Source organism: Haliotis rufescens, unplaced genomic scaffold (assembly GCF_023055435.1).
Source record: "Haliotis rufescens isolate VD_foot unplaced genomic scaffold, xgHalRufe1.0.p SCAF_4, whole genome shotgun sequence".
Lineage (NCBI taxonomy): Eukaryota > Metazoa > Mollusca > Gastropoda > Lepetellida > Haliotidae > Haliotis > Haliotis rufescens.
Window position 1 is genome coordinate 25,468,125 of NW_025964112.1, and position 22,893 is coordinate 25,491,017.

A 22,893-nucleotide genomic window follows, 5' to 3' on the forward strand; every position below is an offset into this window, starting at 1 on the left:
ACAAAGAATCTGTGTCGGTATATAAAACCTCGCATCTATCGCCGTATTGCTTCTTAAGTTCGTTGTAATAAAAGTCATACAATAAGTGTTTTGACAAGTCGAGAATACTCATACCGACGTACACCGGTCTGTTGAATTTTATATTACTCTTTAGCATATGTAACTCGGCTAAGTCGTTATCGAATATCTTGCTTCTGTTAAAAGCCGGACTGGCTATAAGTTTCCTGAGTCTTTCTTCATCATTAGATCTGACAAATTTAAGATCAACACGCTTCCTTAGATTCCCCATAGTTTTACCAAATACCGAGTTATTCATGAGCTTATATAGATTCTTTTCGAAATCGCTGGTAGCTATCTTTCTTAAATCTGTGTTCAACCTTATATAGGGCTCCATCCAAGGGCTTTGATCGAACTTTAGAACTCTGTGTATTTTCTTAAGTTTCATACCTAACGATAGATACAACTGGAGATTTCTGTAGTGAACTATATATTTTGTCTTATCCATCAAATTTGGTACGAGTTTTTCTACGTTAGCTAACCTACTATAACCCATCAAGGAGTGTTGATATTCCGACATCCAGTCTTTATTAACCATTAATCTTTCGGGAGCTAGCGGATAACTGTTATGGTCTTTATGTAACGAACTTGGATATTCCAAGTCAACTTCTAGTATGTACCCTTTATTCACATCATTCACATCGATATTATGGATATTATTCACATTGATATCATCGGCCCATTCAAACCCACCTGTGGGTAAAGGTTGACTCATAGCCCATCCGTACAAATTGTTAGCGTCGAGATATAATATGTGCGTGTCGGGTTTACTGGGATCGTATCCTTCCACTAATTTATTATTAGCCTTAGAATACCTTTTCGCTGCCATCGATATACCACCTCTTAATCCTTTCTCAATAAACAAGTGCATATCGTTATCTGTGAGTAGTTTTAGTTCTACGCCGGTCTTCTTCAACAATGCATCCCACTATAGTCCGGGACTGGAATAGTACCATGCCGGGTCCAAGCCGTATTGTTTTAAACATGTCTTTCTAAATATCTCGAATATATCGGCGAGTAACAGTACATCGGTTTTTAAGTACAGATCGTGATAATCGCCTAAATTCTTACAACCTTATTTATCCCAGACCATCAGAGCGTGTTCATAATCGGCATCTGTTATTCTAGATTCTGTTAAGTTACTATAGAATGATTCGAGGGGTGGTAATTCAGTTTCTTGGAATCTAGACCAATCATCCATATATTCGTAAGGATATACACCTTTTCTCAGCAACAAATGACGAGTTATCTTATCGGTATATTGATTTGTTATCGCGAAGTCATCGGGATTGTTCGCATTAGCTAAATTGTCCAGGGAAGATAACAGAAACTGTACGGAGTCTATGAATCTAAGCCCATTACTTTGCTTTATTCTAGATTTCCCATCCTTGTCCCTATAATGTATAGGTTTAGTCAACGAGAACGATATGTATTTTTCCATATTGTTAGGAATGCGCGTTAAACCGCCGTCGGTCTTTGAGATAGCTTGCATAATGAGATGAGAATCATATCCCCTAAGGTTGTGAAACACAACGGGGATGGGTATTGTTTGAGATTTCATTTTTAGTTTCAAGTTACACTCGTTATGAGCGGCCCCCCGATAATTACCCGTGACGTGGCAATGATCTCTTACGGAATCCCCATCCAGGGGTTTGTTACAAACGTGACAAATCGTTGACTTCTTATGGGCCCTCCAATCATCCCTCCTCATACGCATGGGTTTCTTACACGATAATTTTTCCCTGATTATTCTCTCTTCATTTTGTAGATATTCTAGGAACTTTCCCGCTGCATCGGGACCTCTGTAAATCACGGGCGGGTTTGTTTTCCCATCATACCTTACAACTATATATCCAAACCCACAAGGAATATGTTCTTGAGTTTTGTACGTAAAACTACTATCTTGTTTGCCTAGGTTGGTATTTTCTATGGGTTTGATAAGCGCTTCGAAGTCGGCGTAAATTACATACGGTACTGGCATTTGATTACAATAATGTTCAAATTTTAATATATTTTTTCCCTCTTTAGGCATATCGATCCTGATAGCATTCTGTCCAACACCTCTACAGTCTTCTTTATGCGCTTCTAATAGATCTTGTCTGCTCTACCCATGTAGGCATCTTTCGCAGAAATATTTCTTTCCCTTATATTTAGTTATAATAGCCTGTTTAAACTCTTTATCCACGTATAATGATATTTACCATCTTTTTCGATCAGAAATGAATTGATTCTGGGGATATGTTCCAGAGCGGAGCTTATCCTGTGTACAACAATTCCTTTAGAATGTCCGAAAACATTTATAGCTAAATTATTTTGCTTTTCCACCTTATCAATTTGTGACATTGGTGTAGGTTCGTCTATACCATCGAAGTTGAGTCCATCGTTTTGGGGAAAGCTAGAAGGTCTATCCGGATTTTTGTCTACGGGGAACAATGCAGATTTTATCATCATTCTTAAACAGTCATCGCATTTATTTTTTACGTTAATTATGGCTTTTGTCTTCTTATAATACGGGGGTAAATCTATATAAGACCCACCTTTGAAAGGCATATAATTTGCTATATCTAAATATAAACTATCGATTTTATCCACACCCCAACCAGAACCTCTATTAGTCCAGCGTTCTAAAGTTTCCTGTATCCTCTGAATTGATGTATCTAATGATGCGTTTATAGTATCGGATTCGGTTATAACTTCTTGATTACTACGGAAATATGGTTCGGTATATTCGGTGCTATCGTCTGTGTTACTTTTATTCAATGTCATTTTAATCGTCAGCTGGTATTTTATACTATGTAAATAATCTAACTACTCGTTAATTTTATTCGATATGATGGGCTTAATATCGTTAACATCCATGTTGGAATTAATATCCATCTTCCAACCTCTTAGATATTTACCAACGCCGGCGGATGTGGGTACAAATATTAATTCTTGTTGTTTATTCTCAACATCGTCATTATTAATATCATCATCATTATCATTATTATCTATTAAAGCGATCAATTCAGCTCTTCTCATTCGAGAATAACCTCTCAGCCCACTGTTTCTCGCTCGAACTTTGAGTTCTCTAACAGTCTGGGGTTTGTTGTATTCCAAACCGAGTAAGGTAATCAATTCAGCTTTTCTCATACGAGAATATCCTCGTAGGCCACTTTGCTTTGCCATAGCCTTCAACTCTCTGACAAAAACCATTGTGGTTGAATGGTATATACAAAATGATTCATTTGTCTAAATGGTTGTTTTTCATATATCAATACGTATTCTTCCCAACCTATTCCTCTCATTGATGTAATCTCTCTTCCTAGCATAAATAATCTGCTTCCTGACCTTATCAGCACCGTGACTCTTACATAAACTGTAACTACATTTGACTCCAATCCCACATACAGAACAAACGTAATTTTTAAAACCCTTTCTGATGTTATAAGCGTGAGTGCCACAGTAAATACCCACCGATGGCTTCTGACATTGAATCGATTTCCCCATGAGTGTATATTTGCATAGATTCATGGTTATACACATATCATATCATTTGTCTAAAAGGTAAATCACATCTACACTATTGATTAGGCTATTTATAGATCGCTCTAAACTAGGTCATGGTTTATGCATAGCCACAGCTGTGGTTATTTATGAGTAGTGAAGGTATAGCTGAAAATCAATAGAGCAGATAACCCAATAATAATAAATGTGACCTCTCGGTCTTTCTGAGCCTCTGACGGTGTATAAAACTGACTCATTGTTGGTATCGGTATTGGGTCTAGTTTTTTCCCAAAAACGAGGTAGTATTCGTGCATGGCATATTCGACATCCTCAAACGTTTGAATTGAATGTCCTTCCTTAATCAGTTGTTCATGAATAAGGTCTAATCTCTTCATTCTCTGCTGTGTATATTGTAACTGGGCTGCTTGGTATTGTTCTAAAGCTTCGTTATGTCGTTTACGTTCCTCTTCAACTTCTTTAGCGTTTGATTCCCTCATACTGGAAAATAAATAATTACTCCCCGAAAAAGCTAGAGCATTAACAACAGCTCCACCGACCATCATCGCAATTGTTGCCATATTTATATGAATATAATATATTCAAATCTTTATATGAATATAATATATTCAAATGTTTAATTACTTCATTATGTCTTCCGAGATAAGCCCTTGTTTGATGAGCATATCCTTCGTTGCCATTGCTAATCCAATATCAAGAATGGCCATACCAATATCAAATCCATTAAAATCTAGCATGGGAGGTGTGGCTTTAGTAATCATTTTAGCTATACGGGCATAGCCAATGGCCAAGCCGGTGACCACCGCTGAATGATACGTCGCGTTTACCAACATTTTACCGTCTGTAACTGGAGTAGTCATGCTTCTTATAGCTATGATAAAACTCACAGCTCACTGAGCTTATAGCGTGTTCGATGAATGGGTCTTTCTCTAGAGATTCGCATAAATACATGCGATGTTCTGCCGGGATGGGGAGAAACGTACTAGCTACGACTGTGTATAGTTGTAATATAGAAGACCCTATCGTTTTAGTCATGGTAGCTCCCAGTCTAGACTCGTAACGAGTGTACAGTTTTTTAATCTCTTCGTCAGTCATGTTATCAATTTTTTCAATGGTATAATTTTCCCCTAAATATTGGGAACATTTTCCACCGGCTACCAAAGCCGCGAGTCTTTCTCTATGTTTATCTAAAGATTTATCTACATCAGGCTCAGATTCTTTGAGCATTTGTTCGATGAGTTCGTCACATTCCATAATGTTATACCTAAGGAGATATTTAAGTCTAACATAATATAATATGACATATCCAATACAACCCGTAATAATGAACTGTTGCGAAAGAATGATGATTTCGAACCAAATTTTATGTCATATTAACCGCTAATGTTCAATTTGCTACATTTTGCCACATTTTGCTACATTTTGCTACATTTTGCTACATTTTTGCTACATTTTGCTAAGCAATTGCATAAGCAGCTGGTTGAACGGTTTTTAATACCAGTTTACAGTGCTTCCTTGCCGCTAACACTTTTCTGACTTTATCTCTTTCGCCATTGGTATAAATGACATCATTTTCGTATAAACATTCCTCGAATGAATCTCGATCTTTGCAATGAAAGAGTGCTACCCATTTGGTCTGCTCTCTGAGATCTTTCAGGACAGAGTTGTATTTTTGAGTAAGTACCCAAACGCTATGCTGAGTATGCCGTCCGAAGAATGCTAAATACGAAAGCATATCTTTCTTTTTTGTGAGTTCTTTACTCGCGCTGCAGTCGTCTAGTACGAAAAGGGTTGATTCTCCTTTGTACTTTTCGTGACATACTCGGAGGCAGTCTTGTAAACGATCGCCCGGATCGACTCTGTGTACCCCGTCATCATTCATTACCCAATCTCTCGATAAGTATGTTTTATTAACGCTTATAGTCGTGCACAGAATAATAATATGATCGAAAACGTCCCGATAATGACTTTCTAAAATAGCTAGAATAAAAGCTGTTTTTCCGCAGCCCGTTTGCACGTATATGATAGCGCAGTGCGGATCTTTAGGTAAAAGATTATTAAAAGATTGCTTGCACGAATCTCCCATTCTGTATATTAAGTTGCGCATCCATAATCACGTACAAATATATGTTTAATTTACCAGCCGTTTCCTGGAGCTTCGTTATCTGTATGGTGGCACCCTCGCTAGCATTTTCTATTCTCCTCCCACTGCCATGTAATTGGTCATCGTCCGTTGTTCGCATTTCGAGCCATAGCACGTACTTCGTGGTGAGGTATTCACCCATCGATACACTCCTGAGAGACAGATCTTTCACGACCGCGTTAACTTCCGGAGAACGTTTTATTGAAGGAAGTTTTTTAATCTCATCCCACTGGTGATACGCTAGCATTCCTTGACTATATAGTTGATTAGGAACGCCCTCGATAGTCAATTCTACTTTTGTAATCTTGGGATTGTAGAACTTCTCGGTATTTCTTTTAAACGAATCGGAGGGGTCCTCGAACAACATTAAAATACCCTTCAACGACCTCGTGGGGACGTTTAGATTGATTTTCCACATTGTATCTTTTTTGTCCCTCGTGATCTTTCGGTGTCGCAGCACGCGATCGTACAAAATGGCTAAACTTCCCGAATAATGGTTACGAATTTGTCTGGCTAATTCGGGATCCATTATCATATCGTACTCCAGCGATATATTGTCAAGGGAATAGCTAGCATCTTCAGTAGCTCTGATTACTCTGCCGTAGTCATTAAAAGTGAGTTCGTATTCTAACCTATCGCCTAGGGATGCTTGATAAAAGGGCATGTGGGAATCTAGTAATTCAAAGTCTAGGGGAATATAGAATCGGTTACCTAATGCGTCGGCAATGGCCTTATCTTTTTCGTTGGTATCAACACCATTATCAGCGCCCACGCGCAGTCTCAATGTGTTCTTATTACAAATACCTTGGTACTGTAAGTTTTCCCGCTCTTTATCCGTTCTCCAGAGATCCATGTAACAATAGTATACATCGCTATCGTCGATACTCAAAACCTCATTACCGCTAATTTTAATCGCGATTTTCTTAACGATAGCACGACCTATGTTCTGAACGGGCTCCCTGTTAACGTCGGTAGAAGTCAAACTTATCGTAAATGCTAGTTGGACAGTTCCCGGAACTAACACATCGTGTGCGCCGAGATTAGGAAAGCGAACCAGAAGCGTTTGATTCTGATCGATGGTACTAGGGTTATTAGTTATAGTTACAGACTGACGAATTGCTTTGACCCCTAATGGATCTCGAAGTCTACGTTGTGGGTTTAACTTGCGTCCGTATTGCGAAGACATTGTTATATTGAAAACATGTACCCTATGTTTAATATAAAAATGACTGATTTTGATATTAATGACTTTGATCTAAGTACCTTTGATGATCCGAATCGAACCGAAGAGGGTACTGATGAAACCAGGTTTAGTAGTCTTAACGATGAACTTTTACAATCAACCTTCAATGATTATTACGATGCCTTAAAAGAAGATAAAAATTATGTTACCCCAATAGGTCGTGACTATTCAAAGTTTACGATAGATAGTAAAGGAATATTGCAACTGCGTGACTCTCCGGATATTGATCTTATGAATTCTCGTACTCCTAAGCCCCTAGCCTTGTCTACTATAGCCGGTAAACATGGCGCCGTGTTTGTTCGTGATAAATTAGGTTTTGTAGACTACTCGCGGCTTTCCACGAAGACTACTAAGGTTCTTCGAACCGTGCGTACTGAACTCGGTAATACAGATGATTTGGAAGCAGCCTTGATGGTGGCCTCGAACGGACTCGGAGAAATCTTAAATACCTATTACGATAATTCCACGTTACAGGTATCGGAGTTTAGCATTAGGGATTTACGAGGTCTTGACAAGGCAATGCAAACTATGCGGGGAGACTGATAAATAATATAGCCAAGCTATCCGAACTCGACAAACATATAGCTCAAGAGAAAACAAAACTTGAACAGGCGGGCGATGAGTTCAGTAGACGCCGCGTAGCAGAAAGATTACGTAACTTAGAATGCGAAAGATCGGCCCGCATCGAAGCAGCTTCCAGTAATAGAAAGGCACTTTGTTCGCAAATCAGTCGAATTCGAGAAACTATCGATCAAGTCCTCAACGATGACACTACACTGGCCGATAAAATTAAAACATTGTTCAGAGGAGGGGAATAACAATTGCCGGTATTTTAACCGCGTTGGGATTTATTATATCGACTTTGACTCTCTCGTTAACAGGTGGCAGTACAGGTGGTGGTACACCGCCCAACGATAAAAACGGGATAAAAGAGTGGATAAAAAAGCATTTAAAAGCATTAGGTTCAGCACTGGGAAAGCTCGCTGAGAAAGCCGCTTCTGCACTTCCCGGTATAATAGGGAGTGTTGTTTCCTGGCTATTGAAGACCACCACTTGGCTTAGTCAAAACTTGTGGGGGTTGATCGTAGCAATCGCAGGGCTGTTGTACGTATTCGCTAAGAACTATTTAACCAAATCAGTTCGCTAAGAACTATTTAACCAAATCAGTTCGCTAAGAACTATTTAACCACCAAATCATGAGTAAACCAACTGAGACTCCACCCACTACAAGCGCTGTTTTTTCATCGATATGTTGTTGATTTGTAGCCGCAATATGCGGTGGCACTTGTGGTTGAGCATTAGTAGATGGTTGTGCGATAGTTGGTGTTTGAGGCTTGACTATTCCCTTTTCTCCCGTGATCGTTCGCGTTATTAATTCGACGTTAATATCTGAATTTATACCTGGTTTTTGTTGATCGGTAGCGATAACAATTTTATTATTATAGCCTATCACTTGACCGATCTTAAGTTCCATATTACTCGGAGACATGTATAGTCCCGGCGCATAAACGTAGTCCACTTTGGATTGAGCGTACTGTAATGCATCTTGAAAACGCTTTATAGACGATGGTATGTCAACTGGTGAATTAATGGCGTCCTCCACGTTTGCGACAAACTGTTTTTGCGCATCGAACGCCGTCCCAGTACCGATGATTCCCGTTCGTGTTTGCGATTGTGCACCGAGAATTGCCCACACATAAGTTCTTATCGATTCATTAAATCTTACAAATCCTGGGTTAGTAAAATTATTTTCCGTTTTATCATTAAGAAATTCATTCCATGCGTCATCGTTCAGTTGTACAAATTTTTTAACAATATAAATAGACCCACTCTTAAAACTCATAATATCCCGTCTCCAATCGTTACTATAAAGTTCCCAGCCTTTATACCAATGACTGGTTTTATGCCAGTGATCATATATTCTTGCGTAAAGTTTGCTGGTGCTATACAACTTACCAAAATTAACTGGAAGTTTATTAAGTGTTTTATATACATAATCGCTTTCTTCTTTGACGGATTTATTTTCCTCTGTGTAAGGAACTCCTAGACCATGGTTTGCTCCTTTAATACGCCAATCTTTACTCGTAGAAACATTAAATTCCTGACAAATACGCTCATACGCAGACCTATCATAATTATTATTTGTGGAATTCCACGCTCGATCCTGCGGTAATGGAGCATTAATTTCTTTAAGTATATGTCTAATCTGATAATACACGTGAAATGTTATAACAGACTTATATAGTTTAAATCCTGGAGCATTAACAGATACACCACATCCCGTTGTGGCACACCATACGGCAAAGTTTAACTGATTCTGCCAAAATTGCATCGGATTGTGAAACCAATCATGCACCATTTTATCGCTAGTTTACGTGATCCTGTACTTTTCAAAGATATCGGGGAATTTAACGGTAAACTCAGCACCGGAGGCAGTTACTATAATCGATTGATTAGTAATGTAAGTTGATTTCATATTTAAGTTATGATATAGTATCATTGTATATTTAATATGTATGTTACACTCCCAGGAATAACAAATGGTCAGTCTATTGAACTGCTTCATACTATCGATAACTCAGATGGACAACTCGAAGTAGCTCTATGCGATGTAACGTATTACCCGCGTTGGACCAATATAAGTGCTGCGAGAGGTAATAATGAGTTTTATATAACAGATAAACAAAATATTATTGAAAAAAAAATTAATATACCTGATGGGTATTACAGTATATGTTCACTCAATGATAAATTTTTTAAGCCTAATGGAATTAGTATCACACAAAATGAGTCGAAATGGGATAGTGAAAATCGGCACTGGAGAAAAAGGTATGTGGATTCATGAGAACTACAATTGTTACAATTACACTTGGATTTACACAGGTAGAAGGATCAAGAGACTTTATATTATCAATATACAGGACAACATCTGATGGAGATGCATTACCCGATTTAGTTCCCTATAAAGAGTTGTGCATCATCTTGATCAAATAAGCACGACGGATAATATTCAACTAGAAAGTCCTTCAACTCTGCTCAGATCTATTACAGTGAAAGATGAAAAATATAATAGCGGTAGAACGGAATCTTTCTTATCATTACAATATAAAAAATTAAAGCGGGGTATTATTTCAGACCTCAAAATTTCTGTATTAGATGTAAAACACCAACCTGTACATATAGGATACTTAAGTGTAACACTCCATATTATAAATAATGGTTGATTCCATATTTAAGTTATGATATAGTATCATTGTATATTTGATATGTATGTTACACTCCTGGGAATAACAAATAGTCAGTCTATTCAACTGCTTCGTACTATCGATAACTCAGATGGACAACTCGAAGTCGCTGTAATGTATTACCCGAGGTGGACCAATATAAATGCTGCAAAAGATAATAATAGGATAATTATATTATCCGCACTTGGTACTGTCAAATACATTACTATACCTGATGGGTATTACAGCGTAAGCTCACTCAATGCTGAAATTTTTAAGCCTAATAGAATTAGTCTCACACAAAATGAGGCGACTGGGACAGTGAAATTCGACCATGAAGAAACTATACTTTTATTGGACCAATCACCTACACTTGAATTTACACGCTTAGTTGGCACAATTAACAAGTTACCAGATCAAGAGGTTAAATTACCTCATTTAGTTCCCTATAAAGAGTTGTTCATCCATCTTGATCAAATAAGCACGACGGATAATATTCAACTAGAAAGTCCTTCAACTCTACTCAGAAGTGTTCCAGTGAAAAATGAAAAATATAATAGTGGTAGAACGGAATCTTTCTCGTTATTACAATATAAAAAATTGAAGCGTGGTATTATTTCAGACCTCAAAATTTCTGTATTAGATGTAAAACACCAACCTGTACATATAGGATACTTAAGTGTAACACTCCATATTATAAATAATGGTTGATGCATCAGGCCCTGGAACACTAAGACAATGTAATACAATTGCGCTTTCCGATCTCGGAGACACAGAAGGATTTGATAAACCCGGTTACAATGGTAAGTTATACGCTTTACACTTACACGATAATGTATACAAGCGGAAAGAAGTCACATTCACGGGTAATCTAGAAGATTTAAGCAATGTCGACGTTAGTAGACTAATTAAAAACACTTCGTATAATATTACTCGCAAAGACGATAATAAATGGGCTATGATTGAAGCAAACATCGAGTGGCTACTGAATATCTACATAATTTAACTAAGATAATAAATAGTGGCAACGTACTCGCGGCTTATATCCCATCAAAACGAAAAAGTGTGTTAGTTACCCCCCTGCCAGAAAACCCAGGTCATATGTTATATTGGCGTCCGGCAATCCAAAACGTTAGTTTAAATTTGATTACTGAATTTCGAAGATATTAAAGTTAACTTGAGTGCAATACCTAATATTTCTACTCTTATTATTGAAGTCTTATTCGGAGATGCACCGGACAATGCCTTCAAAATATTACCAGGTCTATCGATTAAATGGCTCAAGAAACACGAGCGTCAACGTTGCAGTATTATTCATATCGGAGCATCGCCTGTTGCAACCCTCGAGGGGGTTCAAATTATTAAAAGTGACAGCATTTCTCTTTCTAAGATATTCTTGCCGTATAATATACATTTGATAAGGTTGATGTATAGTCTCAAAACATTTAAGCAAGACCAATTAAATACTATTATATGATCGTAATATACACTATGAGTTTATATCCAGCGCTCGATGAAGCATTTGAAAAGATGAAAACTGTTGATGGATTTCGATTACATCAAATAAGCGACATAAAACATCGAATAGAGAAGGATAGGGAGTTGAGACTTGGATTGTATAAAAAGTATCGCAGAGCCGTGAATGCTCTGGACGGAGTTGACACCGCTCTTGTAGTATCTGGCATGGGACTCGGTGTAGCGGGTATCGGTTTACTATCAACTATAATCTCCGCGCCTATCGTGCTCGGCATGGAAATAACAGCTGGAGTCTCGGGACAAGCAGGAATAGCGATAAAATTCATTTCTCGTAGTTACAAAAGAAAGCATTAAAACACGATAGTATTCGGATACTCGCCGATGCAAAGTTGAACAGCATTGAGGATCATATTTCGACAGCAATGGCCGATTGTAAGATATCCGAGGATGAGTTTCGTTTAGTGCTGTCGGAACTCACCAAATACAATGAAATGAAGCAGGAGATTCGATCAAAATCTCGTAAGACCAGTGGTATTAGCGAAGACGAGAAAAAAAAGTTCATAGAACAGGGGAGGCAACAAGCGCATCAATTATTCCGTGCCAAAACCAAAGAACTGGTTGAAGATTAAAAATAGATTGCTTACTATCGTTTGATCACATTTAGACAAATGCTTACATAAATATATATAATAATGGAGAAAGCTATTAAATGGAAAGAATTACCACAAGGTTTTTATTATATCAGTGATGTCAAACCAACCAAATACGGTTATAAATTGTTTCTTATCAATTTACAAAAAGAGTGTAGTTATATAGTCTGGTCTCCTAGTAAAATGAACGAAGAACTTAATAAAAATGTTGAATATCGATTTATCCATAAAAATAATGAAGAATATTTTTATTACCATTTAGACTCATCTAAAGCAATGATTGGCTCCAGGTGGTGGTGACCTAGAGTCAATTTAGCTGAATCTTATGACTATCGTTAAATCGCATAATCATTTTGGCATAAAAAATCCCCCCTGTAGTAGCAGTATAGGTATATGAATCCGGCTCCAGTGGAAGTGAGCCAGAACCCCTTTTACCTATACTACTGAAGCCTATTTCTGGTGTCCCCGATGCGATATTGCTGGAATATTGCTAAAAGCGGCGTAAAACCATTTTCACTCACTGACAGTAACTGTCTGGAGATTTGGCTGGCAAGGACAATGATTGTTGTGACACCTTGCAGCCTCAGACAGTCAAAAGCAACACGAGTTGTGAGGACGTGCGTTTTCATCCTTGGACTCAAAGTTCTGACCAACACACTGGGCAAAAGGATTGACAACTGTAGATAATATTTGGTCCACCTAACGTTGACTTCGCATGATGCCAGCTGAGGTCATTATGGTGCCATCTCCATACCTATCGTGCTCTTCGACTGCTGCCTCATACTCTATCCATGCTGTCTCCACACACCTGTATAGCGTAAACATAACCTCGATTCGTCAGAAAACACGTAGTAGACAACCTCTAAACTGATGTGCCCACTATTGTCTGAGGCGCCTGGAGGCCTCAGTCAGACCCATTCCTCTGGAACGACGCATTTTCCAGATTGTTTCGTACTGAAACTCGGGTTCCTGTGGCAGCCCTGAAATTGTCCCTCAGTTCTTGTGCAGAAATGAATCTGTTCCTCAGCGCAGTGGTGTGTACTTATCACTTCTTTCTGGGCCTGCCTCTACCAACCCTAATCTTAACCCCACCCTTTTTTGCCGATATGTTCGATCCGTAGGGATATTACACCTTTAGATTGACCAGTCCAGCAACTGCCTCCTGTGATAAGCCAGCTTCAATCATGCCAACTTGTGCGTAATTTTGCATTTTCCTTTGTGCCGGATCAATGAACCACGTGGTTGTGAAGTTTATTAGCACCTGCCAGTGGCCACGTTGTATCACCGTGAAACGGCATGTTTTATAGGTGCAATATGCAAAGTTTGCTATCCACGTTCAGTTGTTGTGGCTGTGTCTTGTGCAACAAAGATGGCGATTTCATTTTAATAGCTAAAATGGCAGGGGTTCCCTTAAATATTGTTCCTAGTACAAAGGAATGATATTTTGAAAAAGGCGTAGGTTACCAATTTAGAAGTAGAAAAGGGTGCTACACGCAAATCATGCTAGGATGATACACACTGTACAGTCTAAACACACTCAGATGATAAAAAAACCTAGATGCATTATACACATTGCCATATATAACCAAACCTGTGTAAAATAAAATTTTTTGACATATCTGGTGTCAGGCATTTACATTATTTTACACCAGTATTTATAACAGCCCGTTTATATGTGAATATACACAAAGGGTAGCGTCCACGTTCACCTCTAACTACATGATTTGAAGATAATGAATTAACACATAATAAGTGTTTACAAGCAAACATTTGTATCATTTCAATTTCTTTGTGAATATCCACTCCACATATTTCTGGACCATAAAGTAAAATAGGACTAATTTTTGTATCATTTTTAAACAAAAAATAGATCATACCGGAACAGCTTAATCATAAATAAGGATTTGAATACACAAAGAAGACTCTTCTTCGCTTGTACAGCAGCATTACCAAAGTGTTGAGACCATGATAACGATCTTAAGAAAACAACACCTACATTTTAATGAAATGGAACCGTTTTAAGTTGAGTGTCACGCAGGTACCATATTTCATGTTTAATAACAAGTTTCGTTTATTTGAAGTTCACAAGTGACTTTCACAGACACATTCCGAAACGTTAATACATTTTGTAAGCAGTAAACAAAATCAGCAAAACGCACTGCGTCATCTGCAAATGATAGTAAAAATAGTTGTTTTATATCCAGATGCATTTTATTCCGTGTTCACAGTAAGACTCAATTTCTTAAGCTAGCTGTTCCCTTTAGAAAAAATAGTGACCGTAAATATGAAAGTTGGTAAATCAGCGATAGTCATGTGGCTTTCTGGTTTGAAATCCTGCTGCACTTACCCTTCACTTCCCCAAACCAGAAGTGCATAGAACATTCTTATAACGTTAGTTAGAGGCAACGGACGTCCTTTTATATGTTCCTGAGGACTGTTGCTTTTGGTTTCATTACTAGGCTAACTGAAAGCCTATGGCTGTGTGGTTTTGGCGCCATTGAGAAAATGGCAGTGGAGGGGCCACGGCCGTTTTGTAAACGTGTTTTTGGTTTCATCATGTTCTCGTTGTACTATTAATTTTCAAGGCTACAAGACTTATACAGTCATTGATGCTGCAAGGGGCGTGGCAGTGAACTCGACAAAAACAGCCACTGCGAACCTTAAAACCAAAGGTAAGCTGCCATGTAGAACTACATCCGAAATGAATAAGCTTGTACTGTTTGTTGTCTCTATTTGTTATCAAAGCCGTTAGTAGTCTTCTCTACTCGAACGGGTCCGATGGGATTCATTTGACGGAAAGAAACGTTTAAACAAACTCATGTCATCTTCAGGACTCTACGAAATGGTTCATATAATACACCGTTGATGATTGGTTCACTCAAACACATTAACATCAGATCTTAGTTCTCACTACCCTTACAGAAAGATCTGGTGACATCCCAGGTCATTGTAGAACACCTTTTTGCAAACTTTGACCGACCAAAGAATGACCAACAAGAAGTCGACAAACAGAAAGCAGCTTTCTTGAGCTATATGGCATTAGTTTCAAACTGGCTGCTTCAATTCCAGACTACCCTCTGAAAAAACATTTCGCCAAAATTCTCGATCCAACATTTGAAAACTGAAGACACAAATATTCTTAGCATGTCTAGCAGGTGGCCGAAATTTAATGGCAGTACTTACCACAGGAAGGCTTTTCCGTTCAGTGGTGTGTGCCATTGAATGAAAAGATAAAGGGTGATTTTGACTGTAGTTCAGAATTACACCGAAAATAAATTCTGACCATATTTTCAAGAAGCATATACGCTATCCAATGACGGAGTTATCTCCCTTCGTATTCCACACAATGTCACTTCCGGATTCGTTTGACGCTCGAGGTTTGTATCCTTACATTCGTTACATTCTATGTTGTGTATGTATATAGATTCGATGAGATTTTATGACGTAGTGGGACAGTCAGTTTTGGGTAACGGTTGAGAGAACCGATTATGCCTGTGTGTGTGCTATTATCAGTAGGATTCGTTGATTGCACTGCATCCTTATATATCTCGAAAAGGTGTACACATTGTTTTAATTTCTATACGTGTTGAACTTTTTTGAGGTTGCATGTTTAGAACAACATGGTCCGATTGTTACTTTCCTGATATGGTAAACGACGCTCTGATTGGTCGGATGAAAGGTCTTTCTCACGTGACCCGTAATGGGATATCCCCCGATCTATATTTCAGCAGTAGCCAGAACTAAGATCTTATTTTAATGAGATTGCAGGCGCACGTAACTGGTAATCTTTCACCAAAGCAGTAAACGTCAGAGATCTCTTCTGGATTTTCTTTCACATCAAGTTGACCATATTCCCGCGGCAGTGTTAACTGACTTATAAAATGGTAAAAGAGACTTTTATAAAGTCAGTCAACACCTTTGGCGCGGGTAGACGCAAGCTGACACACAGTGACAGACCTGAAGTGCTGTTCAAAGTGGCGTTAAACCCTATTCACTGGCTCACTCACCCGCTGGTAAGCAGTGCAATTTCATCTAAGGAAAGGTATTTCAATGAAATCGGTCACATTTTATTGTAACCTGTAATTTCAAATATAGTCCAATGTCTCTTGATCTCTTTCAGGCATTCAAGTGATAAAATCATCCTCTCTGGCTGCCCTCTTGGGTGTGAGCGGGGCCCCTGCACAACCACAACCACACACTAAATATCTACTGCTTCTGCTAGGTATCATACATGTATATATACCGTAAAACGGCAACACCATCAATAGACGCCTTTAGTTTCTCCTTCAGATATTCCCAATCGTGGATCGATGCTCATGAGGTCAATCACTGGACTGTCTGGTCCAGACTCGAATATTTACAGAACGCCGTCATAAAGCTGGAATGTTGCTGAGTGCGGCGTTAAACAACAAACAAACAAACAATGAATGGATAAGAAAAGGAAGGACTACCTATAGGTGCAACATTTGCTTTAATGATTTTATTTCTTTTTAGAGTACACAAACAATAAGTTTACAGAATATAGTTCACATGCAATCTTAAATATTTTTTTAATTTGAAGTTTACACGATATACGGCTTTTCCATTGGACGAGAGGTCGGTCACATGACCGCGAAATTGACGTCCATAAGTGTATGAACGGCACAATTTGACGTTCATACGTTTTTCACGAGACTGTGTACTTGAAATGACGCAAACCCTGACGGACTTCTTACACATTCATGGGGAAACCCCCTGGGAATTCCCTAGCACGAAAACAAACATAAGCGTTCTTTCTGATCTTTTAGAACCTTTAATCTTGGTCTCAGCGTTTCAGTATGCATTGAGAAAACTCAGAGAGCTTGACTGCATGATTGTTCACGAACATCCTCGCTACGGCCCATCCTAATGAGCAAACGAAGAAATGCACATCAAAACTGTCGTAGTATCGACTCGATCCGTGTCTAGGCTGACTGTGACCGTCTCCAGCAATCTACGAATTTACCTTAGTGTCTGTTTGACGCATCTTTAATCACCTTTCAATGATCGGCAAGTTGATCAATGATGACTAACACATGTAACCGCCACAGGTTCATTAACAACTTTGGAAATCTCTCCGGTCACGTTTATCGTGTCGGCCATTTTGACGTCTTGTACTTGATGTAAATGTATTACGACGCGCTGTCATTGTGACTGACTTACTGAGGTAGTTCTTTACAGCCCTTTCTCATCTAATGAAAATATGATTTGAACACATGTGTTGTGTAAGATGTTTCTGAAGAGCAAGTGATGCATCCATACGCTCATGTCACCTGTCTTTTTGAGGAACTATTATATTAGCTGGTTGTTGTATGGCTGTCAGTGTAAACATGTAAAGCCACACGTACTAAATAAAATTGTGTTTAGATCTTGGCCTACATCCTTTGAGGTAAGAAATTGTGATAATTTTTTTGATAACAATTGACTTTCACTTTGCAAGCAAGCTCCGACGTTCATACAGTTTGGCCTTCACTCTATGAAGGTTTATACTCCAATGAACTCACACAAAGTGAAGGTCAATTCTTAAATACATACAAGTTACAAAGTATATCTATGGATAATAACAAACAAAAGCTATTCCAGTGTCAGGATGTTAAGGCATCTTTGTGGGTTTAATCGAATAGGTGGTGACAGAGAGACCAAAATGTCATGGACTGTGTGTATTTATATTGTGAATATGATATGTTTGTGTCGATTATGTGTTTGTGTATGAATCGGTTAGTTCTTGTTTCATGTGTGGGGAATTTGGCATGGTGTCGGAAATGTTTGATTTGAATGTTTTTCTTAGTCACAGTTATAATATGATTTTATACATCATTTCGTTTTTGCTGATATCCTCATAAAATTGTCAATTTTGAAAATTCTAGTTTTTCTAGTATTGTCTTTGATCTATTTTGTAGAGTTGTTCCAGACTTGTGCACTTAGGTTTGTTTTGTTTTTCGTTTACAAAAAATGCAGAGAAATATGTCCCATTTTGTAAAGTAACTCGTTTGTTGGTACAATTCTATGAATAATACTGTATTGGAACCTCTCTTTTTTTTGAGGACATTATATCTGTGGGGGGTACGATTAATCGTTTGCCAATCTTCTTCCGTCATGGTAAGGCCAGATCTAGTTACCATCTTTGAATGTATTTTTGGGATATCATATTGTTGGAAACCTTATTTAATATATCATATATTTTCTACATCCCCCCTCTCTACTAAGTGTTCAAGGAAATATGGTATTAAGGGCAGATGTAACTAAGATGTTAGGGCTATACTCTTACGCTTTAGATATTGTTTTATTGCTTGGCTAAGACTAGAATATTCCAGAAAATGTGTTTTACAGTCGTATACTTGTTGAAGGTCTAAAAGATCTAGAAAATTGCCGTTCTCGTCTATCAAATCATTTTCAAGATTAATACCTTTTTCGAGTAATGTTTATAATATACCGGAGTGTTCCGAATTCTTCTATTCGTATTTTGCCTTACAGATTGTGATAATATATGTTTTTCCTCTTTGATAGAATTTCCCTTTTTTATATTAAGCTTCCCAATGCACAGAGAACATCTTTCCAGAATGCAATTGTCCTATCATTAATAACCTTTTCCGAAATATAGAACTGACATTTTTGCAGAAAATCAGTTTGTGTTTGAGTTGTATTATTAATCAAAAGTGTGATAACTTTTGAGCATTGATTGTATTTTAATATCAGGCACTCTTATACCTCCCTCTTCATAAAGTTTTATCATAATACTTCTACTGATTTTGTCTGGTTTATTTTTCCATTTTAAACGAAAACACAGTGTTTAGAGTTCTTTTATAAACATTTCGCTTGGTTTAGGTAGGGTTGAGAAAAGGTGGGTCTCCCAATCAAGTCCCAGACGTGATCTGTCGGGGGAAGGTCGGGATTCGTGGCTGGACATTTTATTCTCAAGATGTGTTGCTGCAGGAGGTTGTCAGTTACGATACGTACACGGTGGGCACGAGTGTTGGCGTCATGAAAGAGAAAGTGTGGACAAGCAATGCGTGCAAATGACATGTACAATGTGTAGTGGCGTTCTTGCAGTTATAGCGACCCCATCCCATATCATTACAGACCCACACCCAAATAGGCCATGTTGCCTTTACGTTGACGTTCGGTAGGACGCCTCCAGTTATGTGTACGACTATCCAGAAACTAGACCATCTGAAAACATGAAAGGAGACCATCTACAATTCCACCAGTTTCTATAATCTAAACACCTTTGTCGTCTGGCTAGAATGTGTCGATTTGTTAATGGTGGTACAACACTTGGTTGCTTTGAACTCTGGTGCCCTGGCGCAAGCGAACAGCGATTTGATCAGCTGTTTGGGCGATTTGATCGGTTTCTGATGAATCGACCCTGCATTTGTGTTGTTGACTTTGAGCACCCCGTGCGGGCCGATCATTAACATTTTCTGTCTGCAGAAACCTGTTCCACAATCTGCAAATCATTGACTGGCTACCCCTCGAAGAGTTTTACTTCTTTGAAACATGCCAATAGTACTTAGACGATCATCAAGTTGTAGACGACGCATTCCTAATCTGATCATAAATACTGCATTAAAGCAACAGTAGAAAGAACAGTACTGATCGCTCCCAGTGATTTGACGACCATATACTGGTGTCAAAATCAAGAATGACCCCCTACCCACGCGCACGGTTTTGTGGTGTTCCTGTCCATGTTTCGGCAGTGTTAGGGCGTTAGAACGGTTTGGAACCAAAACTCGGGCGGTCATTTTTAAAGCCGAACTATCTTCTGACGAAGTCAAAAGATATACATTTCATGATCCCACTACGTTTTTGGGAGAGTGTTCACACACGCCCACACGCACGCATACACATACACACATACACACATACAGATGGGCATTCGCTCACGAGGCGGACTACATGTTCTACAGATTAATTTCGGTATAACTCCAGAGAAACAGTGACAGCTTCACAACAGTGAAACAGAAAAAGAGCTTCAAAGAAGAATTGTGAGTCTCGATTAAATATCGTGAACTAATGTCCTGTCCCTTGGATGCCACGTGTTCACGCTGGTGAGCACAACAGCTGATAGTGCACTAATCTTATGGTTGACTCTTACTTTGTCTGACCTTGTCAATCTTCCTGTGCAGCCTCTCAATGGTGTAACTCCTTCAGAGTAAGCCTTGGCGTTATAGTCCAAGTCCAATGTCGTTCAGGCGTAATAATCCTATATGCCATTACTAGGTATTATTTTCTTTATGGGGTATTCTCAGCCAGCTGTATCATGGTATTTTATTTTATCCACATCTGGCTCGAATTGTGGCCTTACTATCCTCCTCAAATTGCTGGGATAGTTCCCCCTAAAGTTCAATAATCCACATCCAACTCGTAGGCTACTTGTATGCTCATTTATAGCACCATTTTGTACGTTCTGTGTAGTCACTCGCTGTGCTCTGAGGCTCAGAACTATAGCCAGCGTTTGATCCCAATGCTTGGGCATGACCGATGCTCGATCATGTACACACTTAGTGCCAACGATTTGGCCGTGTCATGTTATTATTTGCAAGTGGCCAAATCGTTTCCAATGCTTGGCATGATTGATGCTCAATCATGGGCACCCGTAATCAAACCTGAGAATTCCCCATACGCCAAATTTATAATTTTGTATTTTATCATAATAAATGTTTGAAACAACTTTGTGTTTGGTTGTCGTTATAAATATCGTGAACTAATGTCCTGTCCCTTGGATGCCACGTGTTCACGCTGGTGAGCACAACAGCTGGTAGTTGCTTGTGGGAGACTTCGACCAACAACTAGCCGCCATAGTTTGGGGAGGTCATGAAAAAACATTTTGAACTGAGGGCCAAAAGAAACTTTACCATAGTTTTAAATCACTCAAGTTAAAAAAAACACAAAAGGTAGATGCATGAAGTAAAATGTATTGAAAATATCAACATCTCAACGAAATCAACATTTAAAATATATACAGCATCTGATAATGACAGTTGTCCGAATTGAGGTTAGGTATCAAAAACAAGCTCTCAACATAACGGACAAAGGGCACACACATCTAAAATCGCTCAAGTTCTATTACATTAAATGCGTGCTACAAGACACCAAAAACTCTCCGGCGAACAGAATCTGTCGTCTGATGGGATACTCTTCTTGAAGGGACTGGATCAGTTCTTGTAGGTTGGCTGGAGGATGTGGTCGCTGTCGAATACAACGATCAATGATATACCAGAGGTGTTCTATGGTGGACATGTGTTGGGAGTATGCTGGCCATGGTAACACCTTTACGTTTGGCTGCAAGTATGATTCGGCATGTATGTGGTCTGGTGTTGTCACACCACGTAGCGGCTGCTGTAGGAATGGTTGGACAATCGGACGATGAATGTCATCCTAAATACAGGTAAAACAACAAACAATGCAATGGTTTTAGGAGATTCCGGAAGAGCCCCTCTCCAGTGTGTGTATACCATATGGGCCATCAAGTATTGGTGCAGGCTACTGCGTTTGGACGAGCACACACTGCCTCGCCAATGCTATTTAATGCTCAAATCACTGGACCATTCCGGTCGCACCGCATGGGCTACTCGAATTAAGAAAATCTTGTTCAAATTAGGTTTAGGATATGTATGGTTAACACAAGATGTTGGCAATGTGAAGATATTTATTCATCTTTTTATGCAAAGATTATTTGATAACCTTCAACAATCATGGTGTAGTTCTATCAACAGTATATCTGATACCTTTTATTATAAACATTTTAAATCCCTGTTCAATGTAGAAAAATATCTTACACTCCCCATACCAGTACATCTGAGAATATGTATGACTCGTTTCAGATGTAGCAAGTTTAAACTTGCAGTTAACTTGGGGAGATACACAAATGTCCCATACACGGAACGATTATGTAAATATTGTATATAAAATGGTATATCTTTTATTGAAGATGAATTTCATGTTTTACTTGTATGTGAGCGTTATTCAGCCCTAAGAAATATGTATCTTAAACAGTATATCAAGTTTCAAACTGTAACATATTTTACTGAAATTATTTCATCAGAAAACTTTGATGTTGTATATAATACGTTTATGTCTATATAAAGTCCAACGGCTAAGAGAAACTTAAATCGACTACTTCCTTGGCATGCGTAGTTCATGCCATCAACCATTGTCTGTATTATGGGCCTATGGCCTTCTTACTGAATAAACTATCTGTCTGTCTGAATGTCATCAATGTAACGCTGAGCTGTCAAATTTCCGTAAACGATGACCAGTTTGCATTTTCTACCCAAACAAGTATTTGTCACAGAGTGACGAAATATCCCCCGCCTGTACACCATACTACCAAATATGAAGACAATCCAGCGATTAGTTCTTGAGATATTGTGGCAACACCGTTTTCCAACTCCAAAAACAGATTTGCCTGCTGTGACCTTGAAAATGGGGTCAAGGTCACCAAATCTGACAGGTGTATGCGGTGTCTGTATATACACTATAGTTCTAAATATGAAGACAATCCAGCGATTAGTTCTTGAGATATCGCGGCAACACCGTTTTCTAACTCCAAAAGCAGATTTGCCTGCTGTGACCTTG

The 22,893-nt window shown here is 38.6% G+C and overlaps 1 protein-coding gene across 3 annotated transcripts in view; it reads left to right on the forward strand.

The window, feature by feature from the left end:
- Window positions 1-17,154, forward strand: part of LOC124119777 (nicotinamidase-like) — a 78,721-nt gene extending 61,567 nt beyond the window's left edge. For all 3 annotated transcript variants that reach the window (XM_046482413.2, XM_048382076.1, XM_046482412.2), the window contains exons 5-6: window positions 14,883-14,969; window positions 16,418-17,154. In XM_046482413.2, coding sequence (XP_046338369.1) covers window positions 14,883-14,969; window positions 16,418-16,545 — 215 coding nt within the window. In that variant the 3' untranslated portion in view covers window positions 16,546-17,154. The remainder of the gene's footprint in view (window positions 1-14,882; window positions 14,970-16,417) is intronic.
- The last annotated feature ends 5,739 nt before the right edge of the window (window positions 17,155-22,893 follow it).